The 25,566-nt window shown below is 34.7% G+C and overlaps 1 protein-coding gene across 23 annotated transcripts in view; it reads right to left on the bottom strand.

The window, feature by feature from the left end:
* The window catches only part of Adgrl3 (adhesion G protein-coupled receptor L3), a 762,557-nt gene that overhangs the window by 72,612 nt on the left and 664,379 nt on the right, over positions 1-25,566 (bottom strand). For all 23 annotated transcript variants that reach the window (XM_029477382.1, XM_029477372.1, XM_029477362.1 and 20 more), the window contains 3 exons: positions 25,272-25,492; positions 12,973-13,039; positions 10,921-11,012 (listed from right to left, as the gene is read on the bottom strand). In XM_029477382.1, the coding sequence (XP_029333242.1) occupies positions 10,921-11,012; positions 12,973-13,039; positions 25,272-25,492 (380 nt within the window). The remainder of the gene's footprint in view (positions 1-10,920; positions 11,013-12,972; positions 13,040-25,271; positions 25,493-25,566) is intronic.

Here is a 25,566-nt window from a genome sequence, read left to right as displayed (position 1 = left end):
AGGAGAAAACAAAATGAAGTACATCAATAAAACAAATGATTTAAAATATAATATAAACACTTTTATTCCTGTGGTTTTATGTGATTGCAATAAAATTGAAGATTTAGAATCAAAACACCAAAACTAAATCTGCAATCTGCAATTAAGAAGAATCTAATAAAACAGAATCAATAAATGTCAAATCTATGCCTTAAAATTTTGACCACAATTTTTCTATACTTGAGGGGCTGGAGAGATGCTTCAGGAATTAAAGCTCTTTTAGAGGACCTGGGTTCAATTCCTAGCACCCACATGGCTGCTCAAACCTGTCTGTCACTCCAGTTCCCAGGGATTGTTCTCACATAGACATATGAGAAGACAAAACACCAGCACACAGGAAGTAAAAATAAGCATAAAAACTGTTCTACAGTTTAATGTTATTTCAAATTTTATAACTCTATATCAACTAATCAAAAAATAATATATATTTAGAGCCTATGAATACAAATAAATAGAATAAATATTGAAAAGTTAAGTGATGCGTGGGTATGTCTTACTTATTAGCAGTTAATATTTTCATCTGAGAAATACATAAGCAAGTCAATTGGTAGGAGACAAGAAAATAGAGTATGAAATTTGGAGTTATTTTGATAGAAATTAAGGAAATCATTTATTCCTTAATGTTATTCCTTATTATTGTTGGCATGTGAAAAAACCAAAAGGAAGGAATTCTAAATCAGCCTGCTTCAGTCTGAATGCCTTCTAAGTATGTTTTCAACTACAACAGGTAAGAGCCCTTTATCTCTGGAAATACACCTTTCTTCATGGGGTTGCCGTATGAGTTGAATGTAAGAACCTAGTATATTTCTGTATGTGAACATCTAAGCACTCAACAAAACACAAAATTAAATATGAAAGTACAATATAATATTTGCCATTACATAAACATTTGTGTTCTTATGATGTGACCCTCTAAAAGGAGGCTAGAGAGAAGTTGAACACACACACACACACACACATTTCTCTTCTAGAAATTCAATGGAAATCCAAGGAGGACAATAATCACTGCACCAACTACTTCTGAGGGGTGTATTTTTTTAAGTATTTAAATGTAAAGAATAAAATAATTTTTTACTTTACAAGTTAAGTTTAGACTTAGTAAAAGTTATGGATTTTCTTATTATAAATTGAAAAATAGATATATCCAACTAATGAATGTTCAAAGAGAATCTCAGAATTCACTGGCAATTCGTTCATAAAGTTTATTGTGGCTCAGTGTACACAAGTCTACTTGTGAAGGGATGCTTTCTGTGAGACCAAAAGGGAGACAGCATAGAGGTTCCATGCAGAAGTGTGGTGGTGGTATTCTGAAGTTTAGAATTGACTTCCAAAGAGAATACAGATAAAATGTGAATTATAAACTCTAGGACTAACATGATATACTATAGAATATAAAAGGAAAATGAGAAAATGGATTTTATTCCTGGTTTAAGAGAATTGTACTCATCCTCGAGCTTTGAGCAGTGATGGCACACACCTTTAAGCCCAGCACTCAGGAGGCAGAGCAGGTGGATCTCTGCGGGTTCAAGGCCAGCCTCCTGGTCTACAGAGAAAGTTTAAGTTTCTCTTGAAGTTTTTAAGAGCATATATAATAGAAGAAAGTATTGACACTTTAATATAATTGTGTGTTTATGTATTAATATAATTGTGTATATATATGTATATATGTATGTATGTATATATATGTATACACATACACACACATATATGATGAAGAAATATATAAGAAGACAATATCAGGTCAAGGCATTTCTTAGTAGTAAAAAAAAAAAAAAAGGAAATCTAGCAAGAAGTGTAACATCTTATTAAAAAGTAAGGAGTCCAGTAGGAAAAAAAATCTTAATATTTAACTATATAGGCATCTGGTGAACACTAGGAAGACTTTGGGGTTTGCAGCAAACAATAATAAAATGAGCAATCTTTTATAGCCTTTCTACAGCTAATCAAGCAATACATAGTGGATTCAATGAAATAAAAGCAAAGCAAAGCACAACAGGTAAACATAAAGCGACTAAGTATTGAATAAGTGCAGTGTCCATCACTTCTACAAAGAAAATGTACTTGTTTTTTAATAATATTTTAGTATAGATGATAAATTAATGCCTAATGATTGCACAGTTTTAGTTGATACATGATTTCTCTTTTCGTTCCCAGCTTATTTGCTTAATGTCATAATGAAATGGCTTCACGTTAAGTAGAAATCAGTCTCAGCTTCTTTCACAGAGAAGAAACACTTTGTGCCAGAATTTCCAAATAGCTGGTTTAAAACACTAGCTTCCATAGGCAGATGTGAAGAATGTTCTAGAATGCCCAATTTAACAGCATGTGAACAAAAAAGTGCCAGAGACTTTGATGACAGATGAAAGAAAGAAAGAAAGAAAGAAAGAAAGAAAGAAAGAAAGAAAGAAAGAAAGAAAGAAAGAAAGAAAGAAAAAGGAAGGAAGGAAGGAAGGAAAGAAAGAAACAAAGAAAGAAACAAAGGAAAAAACAAAGAAAGGAACAAAGAAAGAACCACATAACTGTGAGGTGGAAAAACTCAACACCCACTGGGCGTAAGCCAAGAGAAAATTAGATTAGGAAATGTCCAAGTGTGGACTGGGCAGATCAAGAAGGCTGCCACTCTGCTATACTGTCTGCACACTTAAATACAAAAAAAAGTGGTTTTTATACAAATAGCCTTTCCCTTTAGGTCACATATATATTGAGCACTTACAAGTACGCATAGGACAAATATGATTTGAAAACTAACACTGCTATTGTAAACCACAATGGAAAAAAAAACCAGAAAAATAAGAAAACTCAAAGTGTTTAGGTCTGCCTATTATTTATGCTTAGGGGGAAGTATTTACTTCAAATATAGAGGACCTAATATGTAAGTTTGTGAAGCCATTTGAGGTTATTAATTTGCCAATCCAAGGAACAGTAAATCAATACTGAAACAAGTCAAGCATCTGTAATACTAAATACAAACACAGAAAGTTTACTGAATTCATGCACTGTGAATCCCAAAGTGAAATTTTGGTCTCACCACTCTAAGGGTTTATACAACATTTCCAACTGCAATATCTTGTAAATTACTTGGGGAAAAATATTTGTCCTACCACAAAATGTCTTATCTCTGGTTATTCACATGTCCACTTTAACAGCCCACCTGTTTAGTATCTGAGTTCAAAGCCCTAAAGCCACATCCTTTCTTGTTAATTTTCTATGAAATGACCTGAGGATTATGTAAACTTAAAAGCTCTTCTAGGGGTTAGGATTAGATCAGTGTATGTTCTGCATGTAGAAGAAGTACCTGGATCCAATCCTTAGAGTACACAGGTATGTATTGAATAAATTAATCGACAATGAAGATTATAAGTCGAATCTACTTCATACATTGAGGCATGTAAAGTATTTGATTGGATTAATCTGGAGAACAAATGGTGTTTAATTGAAATTATTCTCTGATATTTCTCATTTTCTTAAAGCCTTACACTTCATTCTATTGGGATGAAAAAATCGCAGTTGTACGAGTAACTAATTTAGATTCAGACTATGAAGCTTTCTAGTGCAGTGGCACGCTTCCTGTGAAATAGAAAAGCAGTCTGAGTCCATGGTCTATGTAAAGAACAAACGCTAATTTTTACGCTTTCATTATTAAGGAGAAATTTCCCTCTCGGGAAGTTGCTCGGGATTTCTTGTACATCCTTAGATAGCCATTGCTGCTCCCATATCTGATATAATTCTAATTATTTGGAGGGGAGAATGAGAAAAATAACTTAATCTCAAGGTATAGTGCATAACCGTGAGCTTACTATCATCCTTCAAACTGGCTTTCTCAAATGTCAGCTCCCGGCGTATGGAGTGTACTGAACGCATTTATCCATAAGACATGGAACTCAAGATGATATGGGAATTTTAATGCATTTTAAACAAAATTCCTCCCCAAAGAGACCATCCTTTAATACTTCGGAGCACTCAAAATTACAGCCTAAAAACTGAGGATGTGAAGAGATTGGCAGTACCACTGACTGAGTGCAAGGCTTTGTGAATCGGAGACTGATTCTCAGCTTTTAAATGCTGGAATCAAGGCAATCAGTGAAGGGCTAAGTAATGCTTAAGGGATGTTGCAAATATCTTGAGCTGAATCTAGTTGTCAAACAATCCACAGAGCTCTGGTGCTGTTTGGACTGTATGACTTCACTTCAGTTACTTCTCATAAAAGCAAGGCCTGCTATATACATCAAGAAAATAGAGGACAACTGGGGGAAAAAAGGGCAAAGCATGTGCATGAACAGAATTACCTTAATGAGCATTTTCCAAACAATAAATAATATGAAACGATTATGGATGCTAATTCTAAGCATGCATGCATTAATCATATATATTAGAAAAATGTTTAGTTTAAAAGGCTTGGAACATATGTGGTGGTTTGGATAACAATGCCTCTCATAGACTCATATATTTGAATACTTGATCCTTAGTTGATGAACTGTTTGGGAAGGAGTAAAAGGTATGGAAGAAGTGTGTCACATGGAGTGGACTTTGATGATTCAAGATATTTTGAAAATGTATTGCTTTCTCCTCCTCCTCCTCCTCCTCCTTCCCATTCTCCTTCTCTTCCTTCTTCCTCTCTCTCTCTCTCCCTCTCCCTTTCTCTCTGTCTCTTTTTTCCTCTTCCTCTTCTTTCCTTTCCTTTCCTTTCCTTTCCTTTCCTTTCCTTTCCTTTCCTTTCCTTTCCTTTCCTTTCCTTTCCTTTCCTTTCCTTTCCAGGTGGGCCTTCATGAGTTTGAGGTCAGCCTCGTCTACACAAAGACATTGAGGCTAGCCAGAGCAACACAGTAAGACCATGTCTCAAACAGAGAGAGACAAACAGAGAGAGAAACAGAGAAATAGAGAGAGACAAAGACAAAGACACACACACACACACACAGAGAGAGAGAGAGAGAGAGAGAGAGAGAGAGAGAGAGAGAGAGAATATCCTAAAATATTTTACTTACTCAGAAAATTTGAAGTTTATGAACAGTTTTACTAACCGTGACTCTATAATGAATTTATGCTCTCATAAAGTTCAGACTCTTTTCATATTATTGTTGTGACAGTTGTATAAAAATGAGATAATTTTGATATGTAGGCTCTATATTTATATACAAGCCAAATATACATATATATTAGTATGAAGGAAAATACAAGCACTAAAATCTTCCTGTAAAATTGTTTTACTTTTCAAGCTTAGGTCAATTTCCCTTCCTTTTTATTGAATCCAATCACTCTTGACTCCATAAAGTATTAATTGACTACTGATCAAGCTGAATATAAATATGACTTAATTTTTCTATGAACATTTATAAACATATTACTTAAATAAAGTCTACCATTTTAGGAACCACGGTTATTTTAGGTATTGTTAGCCGTGTTCTGCTTGCCCTGAAGCTTTCAGAGGCTTCCTGAGGCTTCTTTACACAGACAGGTGTGAAAGCTCGCCAAGGACGCATTATTTCTACCCTTTAGAATGATAGAACTTGCTATTTATTAATCAAATGAGCATTTCACCCGTGGAATCTTTTTTTTTCCAAAAAAAGGCTAAGTAAGTTTGTCTTTTAAAAAGAGAATCATATGATGCATAATTTTAATGACACCATATGGTGAATAAAGCCACACAGATTCTAATGAGATTTTGATAGAAACTAAGCACAGCTTCACTGTGGAAAAATTCAAACACTCAGAGGAAGCAGCATATTTCCACCCAGAGGAGATTACATTAAGTAATCAAAACATGACAGGCATGGCACTGTAAGGCTGCAGTTGGAGCATCTCAGGAGACAGAGGCACAGGATCACATGACTCCATCAGTGTGCATCTAACCCAGGTGAGACCTCACCTCCATGGGTGTTTTGTTGTTTTTGGTATGGCTTTTTTTTTTGAAAAAAGACATAATATTCTACAATTGTACCAACTATATGATGTGGTGTTTTGCACATATGATTACCATTCATTATGCAAAAGTCTATAAAACAGATGTATTTATTTCACAATCAGAGAAAAAACTGATTGCAAATCGTTGGAAAACTTGACAAGGACATAGAGTCGGCCATCCCAGGACTGAAGACATGCATCTAAACTCCCTGGTTAGTTACTACAGTTTATCAATACCTACACTGACAACTAGAAATGATGAAAGGAAAACTAAATGAATGCCCTAGCACTCAGGTGGATGACTTAAACAAATTGGGAATGGGTAAAGACAGAGGCTTGTGTACAGAAACCTGTCCATAGACAAAAGGAAAGCAATAGATATAGGAAAGTCAAAGGCTCATTTCCTTATTTCCACCAAATAAACACAAATCTTTTATTATTTCCTTTTAATCTTCAAAATAACGTGATATTGCTTAATAAAAATATTTTAGAATTTTATTTTTATAATAGAAAGTAGATGATTAAAGAAACTGTCCATTTTTATTTTGAAGGAAGTCATTGATTGTTCTAAACACTCCTCACAAATTAAACTTTGTTATTCATCAGCCATACCATAAGTTACTTTGGGCTGACAAAAATTCAATTATAGCCAATATATATTAAATTGATTTTAATTGTATTAGACATCTGCTATGATTATAGTGGGTTCCAAATACAGTAAGGAATAAAACAGAAAATTCAAATGGTTGAAATTACTTCTTTCTTATAACAGCCTATTTTGATGAAGAGGCAAATGAGAAATAATAAGCAAGTAGATGTGTACTACTTAAGTTAATTACTTTCCAAGTAAGCTTGAGAATTAACATCCTACATTTTCTCTGCTTTTAGGTGAGCTACATTATTCCATGATATTGTTTGGTTTTTTTTATAGTATATCATTAATACTGTAATAAATGAGACAAATAAGTGTTTGCTAATCCTAAAGAAACTTACTATGAGGACCCTGGGGTTACTTTGAAATTGAAAAATAATACAATGTGTTTTTTAAAAGGGAAAATAATATTTAAATTATATGTGGTAGTAGGAGTCAGCCAGGCATGGAGCAAGGAGAAGAAAGTAAGCAGAGGTAAAACTTGAGGGGATAAAGCACATGCCTGACATGAACTGAGGGGCTCATGATAAAGAAGGAACAGTAGGCATGAGGTAGAATAAGGAGGAAACGCATATTCAACAACATGCATGTGTGTGTNTGTATGTCTGTGTGTGTGTGTAAAGTGCACACGTGAAAAATCATTTCTATTACAAATAAAGCTATTAATTTAGTGATTTTGGTTATAATTTCTAGAAGAAGTAATAAGAAGGGTAGTGATTAGCTAAAAAGCCAACATGAAAGATAGAATAGGAAGCAAAATAGTGTTGTTAATTAAAGGAAGGGTGAAAGGAAGAACAGTGTATAGTGCACAAACTACAATAAAATAAAACTAATATAATGAACCCATGACATCAATATAGTTACACTAAATGTAAATGGAATAAATATTCTAACTAGAACATTTAAATTTGTGATACCAAATTTTTTAAAAAGGTCTAAGTATGTGCATAAAATATGAGAGCCAAGCCTTAGTGAGAAAACAAGTGCATTAGAAAGGGTTTTAACGCAAAGCTATTGTGCTTAAATCTCTTGGATGTAATAATCGGGAAATTGCTTCTGGGATTTCAGACTTTCATAGAGGAAAAGGTTTGAAATTATCTGTATGGTGTGGTTGCTATAAGACATGATTAAAAATGTAAAACAACATAAGGGGCAATTGAAAATGATCAATAATGCTTTATTATTAAGAATTTCATTATTGTATTTTGAAGCTTTGATTTGATTAAATGAATGAATGCTTGAAATTCTTTTTCTTGACCGACTGTTTTTTTGTCACAAAACAAACTTTGCAGTTTTCAATAATCCTTTAGAGTTAAAGTAGCCATGCAAGATGTCTTATGTTTAGTGTTAATGAAAGAAAATGTTTTCTGCACTTGTATTTTAAATGAATTTTCCTCCAGAATTTGAAAAATGCTGAAGAAGCTTTTCTTGAGAAGGATTTTTTTTTCTCCCATGTACTCTCTTCATCTGTGAAAGACCGTCTTTCTTTGTAGAAGTGTGAATGGAAATAACTCAATGTATTAGCCTATTTGGTTTCCATCAGCACATGACATTACATCAAATGTTACTTCCTCCATTCTGTCACAGTGGACAAAGTATAGTCTTCCTTGCTTCTATTAGCACAGCAAAAGAATGTTCTTTTTGAACTGTAAGGCGCTAAAGGCTCTGATGTGATGCCTGGGATTTCCTCAGTTATGAACTCATAATGATTCCCTATTGCCTTTCTTGCATTCATATAATTTAAATTAGTTAATTAATTTATTTAAACTCCAGATTTTATTCCCCTCTTGGTTTACCGTCCAACTTTTCCACACCCGATACCTCCTCCTGGCCCCCTGTTTCCACAAGGATGTCCCCAACCCTCAAACCCACCCCACCAAACCTCTAAACCCCCTGAGGCCTCCAGTCTCTTGAGGGTTAGGTACATCATCTCTGATTGAACACAGACCAGGCAATCAATCCTCTACTGTATGTGTATTGGGGGCCTCATATCAGCTGGTGTATGCTGCCTGGTTGGTAGTCCACCTTTCTTGCATTCTTAAACTATGGCTCTTAAATGTAGAGCCATAGTTCTATTTTCAAGTCACCCACCACAACATTTTAACACTTAGTCTTCTCTTATTGAGGTTTGAGAGGGTATCATCAACAGCTTTACGTTCCTACACACATATGATGGTCATTCCTTCACACATCTGATGGTCACAAATGAGTCACCATTCATTATACAATTGCAAGAAGGGTATCATGACTCAGCAACGTTAGATACACTCCAATGATTCTAACCCTGGGGCAGTTTAGGCAGAAAGCAAATCAAGGTATTCTGACATATGACTTCATTTTGCTTTCTACTATTAAACTTAAAGGGAACTATGCCATTAAATATAATTATTGACTGTGATAAAAAAACACTTGCTATCAAAACTACTTAGAAAAAATATTATATTTTACAATCTATGACAGTCAGTACTAGAAACAAGTAATAAAGCTAAAGAAATATTACAATGCACTAAAAGGTTCTAAAACCACTTTAAAATTAAAGACTGCATTGATTTTTAACCTTTTAGATGTTGAAATGAAGACCAAGTTTTATTATTTTTTTGCCAATGGTACATTAAAAATTACATAGATAATGTTTACAATATAAAATAAAAAGTATGAAACCATAACTTATAGTGACCTGCGTAACGTATGCGAACTAACTGTTAAATGTTAACAGTCATTATCAATAATATCTCAGTATCCTGTGATATTCTCAGACACAAGTCATGGCGACTGTGTCCAGCACCACATATAGAAAGGTGGACCATGAGAGACATGACAGCTCTCTAACACAGCTCAAGAAGGATGGCTGGAGCACATGGAAGCTACATGTGCCCCCTTGAACGTCTTGAATGCACAGTCCTTTAAATAGAATCCTTTATCCAAGTTGAACCACAACATAGGCAAGCCAGATGAAAATGCAATTTAGCATAGGTGTTGACAAGTGAGTGAGAAAGACTAATGTGCATCTCAATGTTAATATCTTTTTCAAACATCAAGACAATTAAGTAAATTAAAATATAATTTGCACATGACAAGGAATTCAGAGACTTTTCAGAAAATGAAATTTAGTATTTTTTCTATATCTTTATTATAGGTTAACATGAAATACGAATATTGTATAGTTCTGCATATTTATAATTGTCTGAAAATAAAAAATATAAAATGTTTATAATAAATATATTTTAAAAGTGAAAGGAGAGTTGGGTGGAAAATGTTCTGGTGAGATTTATCTCCTAGGAAAAAGTGTGTTTCATAGGTAGAAATATATTTTATTAAAAAAAAAACAAAAAGCAAAAAAACAGAGGCTCAGAATCATGGAGAGGAATGTTCAAATCCAATATGATCTGAAATCTAATTATAGTGATCAAAAGCTTCAGATCTTTGATCTCTAGACTTTAGACAATTTCAGGTTTCAATTTTCAGTTTAGGAATTCTCATTGAACAATATACAAACTCTGTATGGCCATTCTCAAATCTGAAATACTTAAAACTCTAAACTATTTTTAGACCTGGGCATTCTGGAAAAGACATGTTGAACCCTTGCTTGTGAATAGTCAGGAAAGCTCACCTCCCTTCTCAGAAGGACTATAGGACAGCTATGAGCAACAGCAACATGAATACTCAGAATCAGTATTTCAGAGACGTTTTACAAAATTGTAACTGTAAGTAATATCAGTTCTTATCCGTTAACAAATGCAAATTGCAGGTACCATTACTGCAGAAGCCATTACAGCAGGTACCATCATTTCAGGTACCATCACTATAGCAACCATCACTGCAGGTACCATCACTGCAGTAGTCATTGCTGCAGGAACCATCACTGCAGGTAACATCCTTGTAGGTACCATTGCTGTAGGTACCATATTTGCATGTATCATCACAGCAGGAGCTATAGCTGCAGGAACTATCACTACAGGTCCTTTTGCAGGCACTATAGCTCTGAAGAAGAGAGTACAGTGTGAGAGATTTCATATAGTCACTTCACTACAAAGCTGTGTCTGTTTTCATTTGTGAATGGTACACTTCATTAAAAGACACAGTGAATGAAGGTCTTAAAAGCACATTTATAAATTACAGATTATAGGAAAAAGTGGGTTTGGAGAGACGGTTTCATTACGTTGATTATATGCCAGTCAATTTACCTCAACTATCAATAAATTACCTTCCTCAACAAAACCAATACATTGAACTTTGACATCATTTTGTCATGTAATTTTTGACAATATGAACTATCAACTATAAACAATTTCAAGGTACAATCTATAAAAACAAAGCTAAGAATCACTTACTTGATATTGTCGAGACAGCCTGATTCAGGTTTCAGTATGGCAGTATGGTGAAACATTTTGTATAAAGCAATCCCAAGGAAGATGACATTCAGCTGAAATACAAAGGTAGTGCTTTGTAGATAACCAGAGTAGGAAAAAAAAGCAAGGTCATTCCCTGTAACTCATGATCTGTTCTGGGAAATCAGTTCCCAGTTGACTCTTAGAAAAATTGGATCACTGGTGACTGTCTAATGCTTTAGCAAAGGCAAGAAGCCAGCTTTGGGAATTGTGATATCACACAGTTACACAATGTGACTATGCCAAATTCACACTAAACACAAAATGACTGGTCATTTAGAAGGATGCTCTTGAAATGTTCAAGTAACTCAAAGCCCACTACATGTTTAAGAAAACCGAATCCCCAAATACAGAAATTACTGCTACATTTACATTCCATGAACGTCTCTAGATTGATTAATCTAGAAAATAGATACTCCCCATTTCAGTTCTTAGAGATGCACTTTTTCAGATGCTAATTTATCAACATGTAAAAACATTTTATTTTATTTATTTTGGGGAACTGTTTCAGGATGAAGCCCCAGCAGACCTATAACTCACTATGTAGAGCAGGCTAGCCTTGCATTTCTGGATATTCTTCTACCTCTGATGACCTAGTTCTGGGATTACAGAGACACACTGCCACATCAGGCTACAAATACAAATTCTAACCTCAGTATATTTTGAAAGCATAAGTAAAATGAACTAGAAAATGCTGGTTAAATTCTGACGCTACAATAAACTAAGTTGTAAGCAGGTGGTCTCTTGTGGTATTGTTATGCCACAAAGCAGAAAAGATGTCTATAATTTAAGAGAACATAGTCTACGAGGCATTACCTATACGCCTTACATGAACATTATAAAGCAGTGGTTTTCAACTTTTCTGATGCTGCAACCCTATAATACAGTTTCTCATATTGTGCAAACCTCAACCATAAATACATTTTCGTTACTACTTCATTACTGTAATTTTGTTGCTGTTATGAATGGTAATGTAAATAATTTTGGAGACAAAGGTTTGCCAAAGGGGTGGTGACCCACGTGTTTTGAACCACTGCTATAAAGCAAGCCATATGCTGAACAGCACTAAACCAGGTGGTTAACTACAACTGGGAACTAACACAAACCAGGAAAATTCAATAAAGTGCTCCACTGACATTCCCCCTAGAAGGCAGCTTCACAGTTCTGTATCAATGATCTTGGAGTCTCAAAAGTAAAAATCAAAAGGTGAAAAAAGCTAAACAAAACAACCAACACTGAGTGGCTAAAAAAGCTTAATGTGAACTGAATGCAATTAGTGGGAGAGCCTGGTCTGTATTGACTTAAGCCAGTCCGGGGTCATTATTCTGACTTTTCTTTCTTTTTTTCCCCGAACCTTTTCTTCCTGTAATGATATTTGGTTATAAAATGACTCCTAGTCTCTCATACATCTGAGTAATGGTCAGTGAGACTGATTTTAGACACCAGGCTTTTCCCATGATACGTGTGTGTATGTACACCTGCATTTACATGTTTATATATGTACACACACAGTAGTGTATGTGCTGTATTGTCACTTTCAAATCTGAAACATAAGTCTTGAGAGCTTAGATGAATGAATAAATAAATAAATGAATAAATAAATGCTGTAAGTAATAGCTAGGTGTTCACCTTTATTTCTAATTTCTGATTATTTCCAATTTTTTAAAAGAAAAAAGAAGGAAAATATGCTGTTGTCAACGTTGAGTCATCACTGTTCAGTTGTCTCGACAGCTGTGTGATCTACATTGGACTGGATTCTTGCATAGCCATTTACTTTTGCAAATGCTTACTTTCCTTTTCTAAGAGTTTTGATGAACTACTTCACACTATAAACGTAGACGGTAATGAGTGTCTAATTGCTTGAGTTATGTAGGGTCATATAAGTACATGCTTTCCCCCAAATTAACCTATGTAAATTTAAGATGGCTAGCACAAGGATAGTGGAAGTTCTTATTTCTTGACCTGGGAAGTGCATAGTTAATTAGGAGTTCTCACCATAATTATCAAGGTTGCCGGTCCTATAAAACTCCAAATGAAGTAGGTGTCAAGGCGAAGCCAACATCTGCAGTGAAACACAAGAGAGAGAAGCCATTCAAAGACAGAGTCCAGGACATATATCAAGAGTGAGCAGGTGACAGAGAAGAATGTGAACGGCCCAGTATTCCACTGGGAAACAGGAAATATTACATTGCTTGTTCATTTAAATGCTGAATTATGTGCCCGATTTCTGACAGCACTGTTGATGGAGTAAGATAATTACCTCTAGAGAAAGCAGGGGAAAATGGCATCAGGCCTATTTGCTAAGGCCTTTTGTGGCTGTCATTGAAACCTTAGAGGAAAAAAACCGAAAAAGCCATACACATAGCCATTAAAGCCAGTAGCTTTAAGCTATCCTTTTCTCTCCAATTACACTGCTACATAACCTGTCTATCAGCTGTCAGGAAAAGTGACATTATCCTGTCAGGAAGATCTGAGGAAATTCAGTACAAGGAAGAAATAAATTTGGTATCAGAAGATTGAAGTTTAATTAGGTTGGGCAGCCAACCTTGGAGGGTTCTGAAGCCTTAAAAAGAGCATGTTATTGCTCATGCTTCTGGAGTTACAAGTGGTCCTTAGCATCTGAAGAAGTTGATTCATGACCTAAAAAGTAAATTATTAATCACTTAATTTCAGGCACATTTAGTACTCCCCCCAGTTCTTAAAGCCTCTGGGAAATTACATTTCCATTCTTCACGGTGACAGGAAGACAAAGTGAAAGTGACTCGTTAGGAGAAAGATTAATGCAAATAGTGAACAAATTATTTGATGTTAAGAATAATATCTTGAATAATTTGCCACTTTGCAATATCAGAGGCATAATTAAAACCAGAGCATTTCTACTGGTAAATACTCAATTGCTTTTTCTCATGTGCTCTACACTTGTATTCAAAGCATTTGAATAAGCTGCCTATTACAATGTTAGTAAAGAGTTACAGAGCACCCGGAAGTTATCATTGAAGGATTTCAGACATCATTTCAATATTGAACTGATTAAAAAAATATATTGTCTTTCATCTGATAAAACAGTATGAAAGTTGACAAATAGAGTAGGTCTATGTTTGCTAATGGGATGCATTGATAGACTGAGGGCTGAGGTTAGATACCTCAAGAACCTATGAGGCTCTGAGTTCAGTGGTGAGAACCATAAGGAAGAATGGAAAATGGAGAAAGGGAGGAGGGGGGTGAGGAAGAGGAGGAGGTAGGAAAGTAGGAGTAGTTGTTCAGTCAAAAGGCCATATAAAACATTATCACCTATTTATTAAATGTACACACATATTTAATAAATTAAATAATAATTTATATATAGTATGCATACTTAATTATTTTCATTTATATATGTATATATATGTGTATATATGTATGTGTATGTATATATATATATATATATATATATACACACACACACATGAAATATATTTATATTTGTTTTCGTGGAAAGAAAAATACCTATAAACTCATGCTATTAGGGATTGTCCCATACAATAGAGTGGAGGCACCAGATTTCAGAACCCTAAGGCTTTATTTGTATGTTTAGATTAATAATTATGGAAAGTATGCTAAAATACTTAAAGTTTTCACTTGCCTGGTAGAGGCAGTGGTTATCATTTGTTGCTGTTTTCTGCTTTTTGTAACTTTCGGATTTTTCTTAAATGATTGATAAAATGACTTTTAAACAACAACAACAAATTGTCACCAAAACCAATCTCTAAGCACCTGGCTATCTTCTTTTACCTTAATTCCATATAAACTGATTTCAATAGCAGTGAGGTGAACATAGTATTCAGAGACTGAATACCGGTCCATAATTTCTACTTAGACTAGGTGATTTATTATTGTTCAAATATATATAAGAATTCTGTTTGAAAAATATTATTATGGAAACAATTAGAGCTTAAATTACTAGCCATATATTTGTTTGAACAGTTAGTTATCTTTTTGCTGTGGTATTTAAATACTTGTCGTAGAAGAAAGGTGTAGTGTTGCCTATGAACAGGCATAAGTAAGAGAGGTCTATTTTCACTTAGCATCACTGTCTTCATTCTTACCGAGGGTGACCTTGTCACCCTTTAAAGGAACTCTGTGTGTAAACGATTTAAATAAGTATGGGAATTTCCATCAGTAACTATAGGTACTTTACAGGCTAGATTTCCCTTCAGGATAAAGGCAATAAAGAACAAAGCAAGTACACTTTTTCCAGATTAAATTAGATGCTAGCCCCACATTATTTAAGTTATATCAACATAATACAACATTAATAATGTATTTTAGAGTAATTACTAATAGGATAATCCATTTATAGCTCAAAATATTCTTGGAGAGGCTATCTAAGAACTAAATCATATTTTTTTAGCAAATAATATTTATTATGGAAAAATTTGCTTCAAGTTCTTCCAGAAAATAATCCTTTACAGGTAATAGATAGTTTTAATCATATTAGCAGTGATTTTTGTTCGATTCAGGTTGGCAAAAACTTTAATATCTTCATATACTTTTTAAAAAATAACAGAATGAGTTTAACTTTATCCTTAGCAAGCTTGATTTCTTTAGAAATATCAGCTAGCAAATGCTTTATTTTAAAATATAAATTTGGCTAACAATCTCTTCTAGATGTGGAAGACAAGTGACATGTTATTTTTAGTCTTTAAAAAAATTCTTCAGTATCTATTTATTTAAAATGATTTAAATTCCCTTCGCAAGTTAGCAGGGGAAGAGTCAGTCTGGAACTCAACATGCACTGAGTAAATCATTCCCCATGCCTGCCTTCTGCACTTTACTGTCCTCTGGAATCTGTGTACAAAGAATGCCTTTTCTAATTTGATTGCCATATGGCCATACCTGCTGTTGTTTTTGGCTGCATGCTGGCTTTTGCAAAGCTCTCTGCATTTCATCTCTTTCCCATTACCCACCTTCAAAATTTGCATGGTGCCTGCCCCGTTCACTGTGCCAAGATCAAAAGAATTATCCATGGCCATAATGCAAAGAATGGTATATACTCACGTTTGACCATACACACACACACACACACACACACACACACACACACACACACACATATAATATATCCGACCCCACAACATTCTAAACTCTGGCCCCTTTATGCTAATTGAATAAAATCCAAAACTAATGGCTAAAATGAGACCAGATCATATTAGTACGACAAATGCTAAAGGAAAATTCATCATCTTAAACACCAAAAGGCTGCTTACAAATGGTTAAATCTACTTCTAAATACAATGGTTTATCTGAAAACCATAGTGATTTACTAAGTAATATTTAACTAGCAAAATTGGAAAGTTTGATAGGCCATTTGTATTTCATTTTCAAGACACCTCAAATTTGTATTTTAAAAGATATTCAGTCTATTGCGTCTAACCTCTGAATTGTGCTTTTAGAAGTACTAAAAGAAAATAGATGACCTACGGGTGAAAAGAAAACTCATCCTGGCTAGCATCCCTCTCACTTCTTCAATACAAAATACTTTTTAGAATACAAAGGAAGACTTTTCATTTGCTACATCTTGCCTTGTTTTTTGTTTCGTTAATGAAACACAAATGTGCCATAAAAATCATCTTATTGTAGTATTTTTCAAAGGGTAACAAAATACTGCTATTCACATGATGATATTGCATTGATATAATATTGGTTTCAACACTCCAAAGAATCAATGCTAAGCCACAAATATAAACCATTTTCCTCTAGAATTGTTCACCAAAATATACAACACAGCCTTAAAATTAATAATAAAGGACTTGCTATCATGTTCCCCTAGAATCAATTACCTATTTAACAAGAACAACTTTCATGTAAACTCAGAAAGAAATGAACAAATTATTTCCTTATAATAGGAAAATTAATTCCTTAAAATAACACAACAGAGAAAATATTCTGCTAAAATGTATCCTCTAAGATGTAAACAACAGTGCATCATTTTACTCTCGCCCCTCATACTGAAATGGTGTGGTTCTGTATTTAGAAAAGCAGCAAGGCCATCAGCCCAGAGACACAGTCATTATCCATATGCTATCATCCATAGCATGGTTCACGATGCTGAGCCCTAGTCAAACCAGCAGACTATAGTTTCTCATCCACAATTTGGTGCAGAATAGGTGCAAAATTATAGACTAAAGAGTCTATGGGAAATATTTACTATAACTATAATGTCATTAGATATTAAAATTCATGATGATTTTATATCAAGTTGTATATGAGTTTATAGATGCCATAATAACCTTTTTAGGTCATGCACATATATGTCTATTTTTGTATCCATTTTGTTATACATTGTGCATAAAGCACAGTATTTGTACTGTTTATTATGTATGTTACTGCTCATTTTTCTATCATATCTCTGTCTATGTAATGTCAAACAATTAAGGAAAAAATAAAAGAAACATGGCAAGAAACAAAGAAGAGAAGAGGAAAGAGGCAGATAAACTGCAAACAATAAAGAATGTAGCCTTAAACATATTGAAAAATACAGTTGTCAATGACTTTTAAAAAGTAATTGCCCTGGAATCATGATACAATTTACAGACCCAGAGAAGAGAGGCTAAATACCAAGGAGGGCTCAAGGGAAGACACATGGATCTCCCTGGAAAGGGGAATATAATAGATTTTTCAGGTGGACTGAGGAAGGAGGGTTAAGGTGTGGGTATGGTGGAGGAATAGAGTTCTGCCAGAAGGCTGGAATTGAGATTTCTTCTTCCATAGATCAAAATAGCAACAGGATAATTGTAATCACTAGTTTAATAAATGTTCAATTTTTAACTATTTAACTTATAGTTTAAAATGTTGTTTAGCATACACTTTATATTTATTCATTTCTACCAGCCATATATAGAACCATTAATAAAAAATAATATTTAGTAAGAGCATATTTACTTTTTAATTTTATGTAATATGTAATTTCATGTATATCTGCATACATGCACACATAATCACAAATAAATGCACAGGTTCATATGTCACAGTAGTCTTATACAATTTTTTTTTTTTTTTTTTTTGGTTTTTTGAGACAGGGTTTCTCTGTGTAACCCTGGCTGTCCTGGTACTCACTTTGTAGAAATCCGCCTGCCTGGGATTAAAGGCGTGCGCCACCACGCCCAGCTACAATTTTTATAATCATCCTTAATTCACAGGTTAGTAGTGGTGAGGTTGGTAGTGGTGTCTAGATTTTATTCTAATCTACCTGACATCAAGGCCTCTACAAGAGGAAAAAGATAAGTACTAAATAAAATAAAAGTTGTAAATGACTTGATAAACACACATTCTCATCCAATGGATGAGAAATCTACATGCTATATATAATACATACATATTAAAACTTGTCTTTAGAAAAATACCAGAATTCTTTCAATATGTTGTCTCTTAAAAATGCATTATTTTGTACTTTACTGAGTGGCTTTAGTGAAAAATAATTCACATATTTGATTATTTTAAATTTATTTAATAGTTGTAAAATTGCCAGAATAATCAGTGTTTTTTAGTCTATCAAAACCCACATTATGTCTAGATTTTTTCCCTGCTTTACAATATCCCATCCCTCTTGACTATCCTGCAGCTAGAACTTATGCTGCATATGTACTATAAATAGTATCATAAAGTATATATATTCTTTTTGATAGACCTCATTGAAACAAAACAATATTTTACAGTTTATCCATTATGGAACACTTAATATTACTTTTTTATTGAGAATAATATTCCATCATATAGTTGTATCACATTTTGTCTTTTTAGCTGTTGATGATATAAGGGGTCACCATTGTTTAGCTATCCAAAACAATGTATGGGTTTTTGCATAGATCTATGCTTTTCTGTGTCATTGGGTAATTATGACTTGGTTGGTGATGTGAAAAGAACTTGTTGTTTGCTAAGGCTGGTCTCAAATCCCTGGCCTCAAATTATCCATCCTGCCTCCAAATACTAGGACTACTAGCCCGGCCTCTATACCTAGCCAGGAAAAAAATTAACATTTTGAATGGTTCCAACTGCTATGTTTTAACTTTTAATATTATTATCTCTTTTATTATTGCCACTGAGTAGATGTATACATTTTAAATTACACAATCACCACTAGAGGTGAAATGACAGCTGTGGACATTTTTTAATTTCTTTTTATCTAAAAATAACTCAAGTACAGTGTGCTACTTTAGTATAGTTCATTGACTTTATAAAATTTGCAAGAGAGTGGTCCTGATTTTTGATACAATTCTGGAATAGGTAACTCCTTCATAGAAAATGTACACTCAACCTAGCATTACTTCATATGGTATTAGCTTCATTCCAATGACTGGACTCCTTGGTAGGAATATGGTGACACCATAAAACCTCAGTCTTCAATACATAAGCACAAAAAAAGCACGCTTAAGGATGTGACTAAAATAATATTTAAATGTGCATGTATTCTCCATATACACACTGTACAAGTGTGACCATGTTATGTCATTGAAAAGTACATCTTCATTGGCTATACTATTTCATATGTCCAACCTAAGTCAGATGCATGAGCTGATGACATAGAAGTTTCGTGTCAATTAAAATAAGAATGCTTTGTGATGTGCTACAGTGATTGCACAGAATACTACTGCTGGTTAAAAGACAATATTCTGAGGGGGTTTAGCTGATTAGAGATTGTGAACAAATTTATAAAATAAACCCATGAACAAAACTACTGAATACTGCCAAACTCAATGTTTGTCAAGTCTCTCTTTGATGATACTATAATGTAATTGGAAAATACTATAATGTACTGCCTTTACAATAACCAGTGAATACTATTCAAGCTACATGGTTATACAAGCTATTTGATAAACTGAAATAAAGACATGTGTGGGGTTTTAGTTAACACAGATTACAGCTTTACAATTATTCTTAAGCCAGGGAGCTATGGAGTCAAATGCAAAGATTCATAGGTGGCTTCACAGTGACTTTTCAGATTGCAGTGTGATGTTAACTCTTTTTTGGAGCTTGGCTCTTTTCTGTTATCCATGGGTTTCTGATTGGTTATGTTCCTGATTTAGTCCATGTACCTAGAAGCCCTGTATCAATTTTCCAGGTCACATGCTGTCTCTTAGCCTAGACTCTAGCTTTACCCCATTTCAGTTCTCTTGCTCTTCTTGGCCCTCATTTCCGACTCTTTCCTCTTATCCACTCAGGATGCTATCTTTTTGGTTGTACACATGAGATTATGATAAAGGTCCTAAGGAGACTATCAAAGTTACGTAGGCTTTTAACTGTCTGAGCTGTTCATATTTTTGTAATATTTTGATAAATTTTAAAATGGTCTGGTTTGATTTCAGGTGATAAATTTCTAGTATTTTGAACTGGATTTCAGAACAGTCCTGTTTCAATTATTGTTAATCTTCATTATAATCATGTTCTGACTATACCCATGGAATAGTTTCATTGAATGTCCAGAAGAATAAAAGCATGAAAGATCAGAGATAATATATACTCATTACTCTGACCTGTAATCCACTAGCCAGGGGTTATGTTTTTTAAAGATTTTTGTTATTTAAATGGATTTTTAAAATGTTGTGATATTGTGTCCAAATGTTATTATGAGTATATTTTCGAGTATGTGTCAATTATACTAAAATATTTTATTATACAAACATCCGAAGATAATGACTCTTTTATAAGCATTGCAAATTCATGGCAAACTAAACAACACCTTAAGATGAAATTATGTATGCTTGGTTCATGAGTATGTGTTCTGTACATAATAAACTCAACAGCCTAATAACATTTCATAGAAAAATGCATCATAATCCATCAGCCAGATGGATTATGATAGTTATCTCTATCTGTATCAAAATAACATTGATTTTGCCACAAGACAATTTTATCTCTAAACTTGCCATCAGTCTCTTTCCTAGAAATGTAAGCTGCTCTTATTAAAGGGTTCAGATGGACACCTTATTATCACCATAATGAAATGCAGTAAAAGGAGGGAAAACAAGAAATCTACTATTTAAATTACATTATAATACTACACTACGTTAATTAGAATTGTTCAGGATATACTCAAAACATTAAATTAGAATAAAAGTTAAGAATCATGAAATTCCAAAGACATAAACATTTACTTTACAGAGAATAATAAGCACAGCCAGGAATATCTTTGATTTCTGGGTTATCACAGTTTATATTAGACTAGACTATCAACAGTTTTATTTTTTTTTATAAATCAGTGAGTGTATCATAAAACATAAGATGTACATGAAAATTGAATTTTTTTAGTATCTTCTGCCATTTTATGAATAGTTATAGGCATTTATTTTTTAATTTATTTATTTTTATTTTAATGTGCATTTGTGTTTGGCCTACATATACGTCTGAGTGAGGGAGTTGGATCCACAGGAATTTGAGCTACAGACAGTTGTGAGCTTCCATGTGGACACTGGGAATTGAATCTGGGTCCTCTGGAAGAACAGCCAGTGCTCTAAACCTCTCAGCCACCTCTTCAGCCCTTACAAGAATCTCTTAACTGAAGTTTTTCCGATATCTTCCAAAATTTTGCTTTGCTGCAACATTCCACAATAAAGGGGAAAAATGTTACATAGTTAGCAAGTCAGTGAAAATCAGAGGGACTAAATAAAACGTATATATCTGGAATAAAGTAAAAGCAGCAGTGAGCAATTCCAGGAACCGTGAAGATAGAAGACAGTACATACCACGTTACAGAATGCAGAAAGCCTAAACCTGAAGTCAACATTCAATGCCCTGGCTAGGGATATAGCTCAGTGATAGGGTGGTTGCTTCGTATGTAGCAAGCCAAGTTCAATCTCTGAACCACCAACAAAATTAACTAATTAAATTCATTCATTTTAATTTTATTTAAGAAGATATCTTAATTAAGTCCAAATGGAAATATGACACATTCATGGCAGCTATTATCAAAATAATAGCTCCTTCATAATACTTGAATCCTTAATAAACAAGATGGTCCTAGGCAGATATTTGGTTCAATGAACTCATCAACCTAGAAGATAAATACATTCTCCCCACAGATCCTGGCGTCAACTTTGTGAACAATTTTTATATGTCTAAAATAAACAGTAAAATGCTGCATTCCTGTCTATGATGGAGTTTGACCGGAATTTTCTCTATTTTTCCTTTCCTCTTTCACTTATCTTTTGCTTGGAAAAAAGTCATAATTGTATAACTGAGCATTTAACAATTGTTTAGAATCATGCCTGGGAAGTAAATTATCCTCTATTCCCACAGACTAATAATGCCAGTAAATGAGACCTACTAGTCATGGGGCAGGAAATTAAAATAATTGTGGCCAAGGCTTTAACCAAGTCACTAGGGACTGTATTATTGATTCTAAGAAGACAGATCTCTACTCTCCAGAAAAATGACATCTGTTTCAAAATGAATGACGGAGACACAAAGGACACAGTGGACTCGGTCTGGTAAAGGAGGAAAATTTACAAACAACTCAGGACAAAAGATAAATATTGAACCAAAAACAAACAGAAAAGCAGAACATTCGGCAAGCAAGATGGGACTGCTGAAGAACACTATTGGAAATTGTATAAGGTCACACATAATGATATAACTCAGCTTAATGTCTTAGGGGGAGAGTGCATTAATTAAAATGCAAAATTCTGTGACCCACGGGGAGTGATTGCTAATGGGCTTCTTTATGGTTTGATGAAAATATTCTAAAATCTGTGGTGATGAGTGTCTAACATTAAGCACATATTAAAACCCTTGAAGAATATACTTCAAAGGAGTATATTGTGGCTTGTGAGTTATATCAATAAAGACATTATTTGGGAAGAAAAAAAAAGAGCATATGATGAGTCTAATTCCTCTCTCCTTAGACATCTTTAGAAGCAAAGTTGGACACAGCATTTTGCTCATTGAAGTCCCGCGATAGTGATTGGGACCGGTGGAATGAATTCAGATTTGACTGAAATCTACATCAGACTTGGAAATAATTTTCACATTGAGACAGATAACCTATCCTGTCCCTGAATTTAAAAAGAACACCGCATAAATGTAATGGTCTCCTTTTAATTGTATGAGTGGTATCTGGGCACCACATGTTCTATTTTAACTACACTCTCACTAACCCCGGTGTCTTCTTTCTGTCACTCCCTCTTTATAAATCTCCATTTCTGGGAAGCAAGCTTCTTTATTGCCAGCATGTTCAGGTTGCTGGTGGCTGGTGGAAAGCCATGAAATCTCTGGCTTGTTAACGTCTCTACAAATTGATGTTATCCAATCTCGTCTGAGCCTTCACTGCTGCCTCGAAATCCTTTTATGAATGTCTAATTGGCTCTTTTCACACATTTTCCATAGACTTCACCTTAAAGCTTTTCAAATCTCTTGTCTTCTTACAATGACCTCTCCACTTCACCCCACCACCACCCCCACACACACACAGAAGTCAGCATCTTCTGCCTGGTGAAACTGTCCCAATGCTTAGAAACATACAGGACTCATTCCTTCCTACATTTCTCTCCAAAGACAAAGGCAATTTCACTGTCACAGAAAGAAATCCAACTGCAATTGAAATAAACTCATCTCTGTGATGATAGACAAGTCAGGATGAATGTGCTTAATTTTCTCATCTATAAAATTTATACCACAAACATGGTGAATTCTAGAGCTATTTTCAACACATTCAGTTAAGGTCATTCTAATGTGTGTGTATATATATATATATATATATAAAAGCATCCTGGGACCCTTCCTTTCCTGAACAACCTTGGTACACTGACTACAAATTCAAACAATAATCACTTTTCTCTCCATTAATTCCCTGTCAACTGGAGTCTTCTCCGCCTGTACGTTCTTAAGACTTCATCCTTCACAAAGCCCTCCTGTATATTTTGTTGTTGCTGCAGCTTTATTTCGTATCGTTTTGTTCTGCATGCTGGGCAAGCACTCTGACACAGAACTGGAGCCTCCCCGGCTTGTGTGACACCATTTCAGAATCCCTCCATTACTTTCATCACATAAACCAATAAATTCAGCAAAATTACTTCAGGGTATAGATACTATCTGAAGCCTTTGATAACTTGTTTTTTCACACCTTCCAATTTGGCTGGTGCTTCTAGCACTGTCTTGAGATAGCTGTTGCAAGTGACTTTCTGTCTCCTGCTTATCCTATTTGAATTATCTTTGACATAAATCACCACTGGTTCTGGAAGGCTAACATGAACCCTTTTCTTATTTTCCATGACATTCAGTCCCAAGGTTCTGTTTCTATGGTTCTGCTTATTCTTCTCTGCATTTATTCCCCCTCCTCAGTGTAGCCCTAAAATGTAGGTGTTTCTTCAAATAAATCTTTCATTCATTGCTTGACAATCACTGTTGACAAGAAGGCATTTTGAACTGAATAATTTTCTTTATTTTAAAAACTATTTATTTTATGTGGTGGTTTGCCTGCATGTGTGAGGATTCGAGATGCCCTGGAATTGATAATGCAGACAGCTGGGGAAAATCAAGTAGGTGCTGGGAATTAAACGTGGGTCCTTGAGGAAAAGAAGACCAATGCTCTTAGCAGTTGGGGCTATTTCTCCAGCTCCAATACGTTCTTCTTTTTCATTTTCTTTCCCCTTCCTCTCCCGCAACACCGCCCATTTGCTAGACTGGGCTTTTCTGTGTAGCCTCAGCTATCCTGGAACTTGCTCTAGAGACCAGGCTGACCTCCAACTCAGAAATCTGCCCGCCTCTGCATCCTGAGTGTGCTGGACCCTGCCTGAATGTCTTTCTTTTCTCCTGTATTCCTCTATATTCTTTAACAATTTAAAGATATAATGAAATCAAACTGTATTACTATAGTCTGATAATGATATAGAAAAAGAGAAAAGAAGAGCAAACTTCTGCTCCTGCAGGTTTCCTGTCACTATAAAAACTCATCTAGGACTAGCACTGGCATCTGTGAAGAAAGACCAACAATGCCAGCAGAGACTCTCTGGTCTGTTCTCAGGAACAGTTTTTGATTGGTGTGCACATGGCTAAATACTCTAAAACATAATATAAAATTATCACACAGTTACTTCAGGTTGTTATCTAGAAACATTACGCTCTTCTAAAATAGCATCACAGTTTAAAAAAAAAATTAACTGCACAGCAAATACCAAGCTATACATTGAACCATACTCTCAGTTGCTTCTACGGTTTCTTTAGTGGCTGCTTTGAGGGTAAATCCACATCGAGAGATTCCAAAGCTTTTACCTTGAGTAGATCTGAGAAGGGGAGAGAAGAAAGGCAGCAAACATTCAACTCACACTTTGTCTGTTCCGTAGCTCCTGTAGTCCACGGCCGCAGAAACGGCCACGATGAGCGCGGGCATCCCATAGCCAACCAGATAAAAGTACTTCCTACGGGAATGCTCGCTCTCAAAGACCTCCACCAGCATGATATACAGCTGCACCCCTTCTAGAAACATCCAGGTGAAGGCCGCCAAGAAGAAGAAATGCAAAAGAGCCGCGAACACTGCACAGGCAATCTAGAAAAAGGAACCCAGGCTTCAGTTTCCAAACAAGCACAAAACTATTGCCCAACACAAAACTAACGTAAGTG

The sequence above is a fragment of the Mus caroli genome, chromosome 5, assembly GCF_900094665.2.
Source record: "Mus caroli chromosome 5, CAROLI_EIJ_v1.1, whole genome shotgun sequence".
In the NCBI taxonomy this organism is placed as follows: Eukaryota; Metazoa; Chordata; class Mammalia; order Rodentia; family Muridae; genus Mus; species Mus caroli.
Note: the sequence above shows the minus strand (reverse complement) of the source record. Positions and strands in the feature narration are given on the sequence as shown.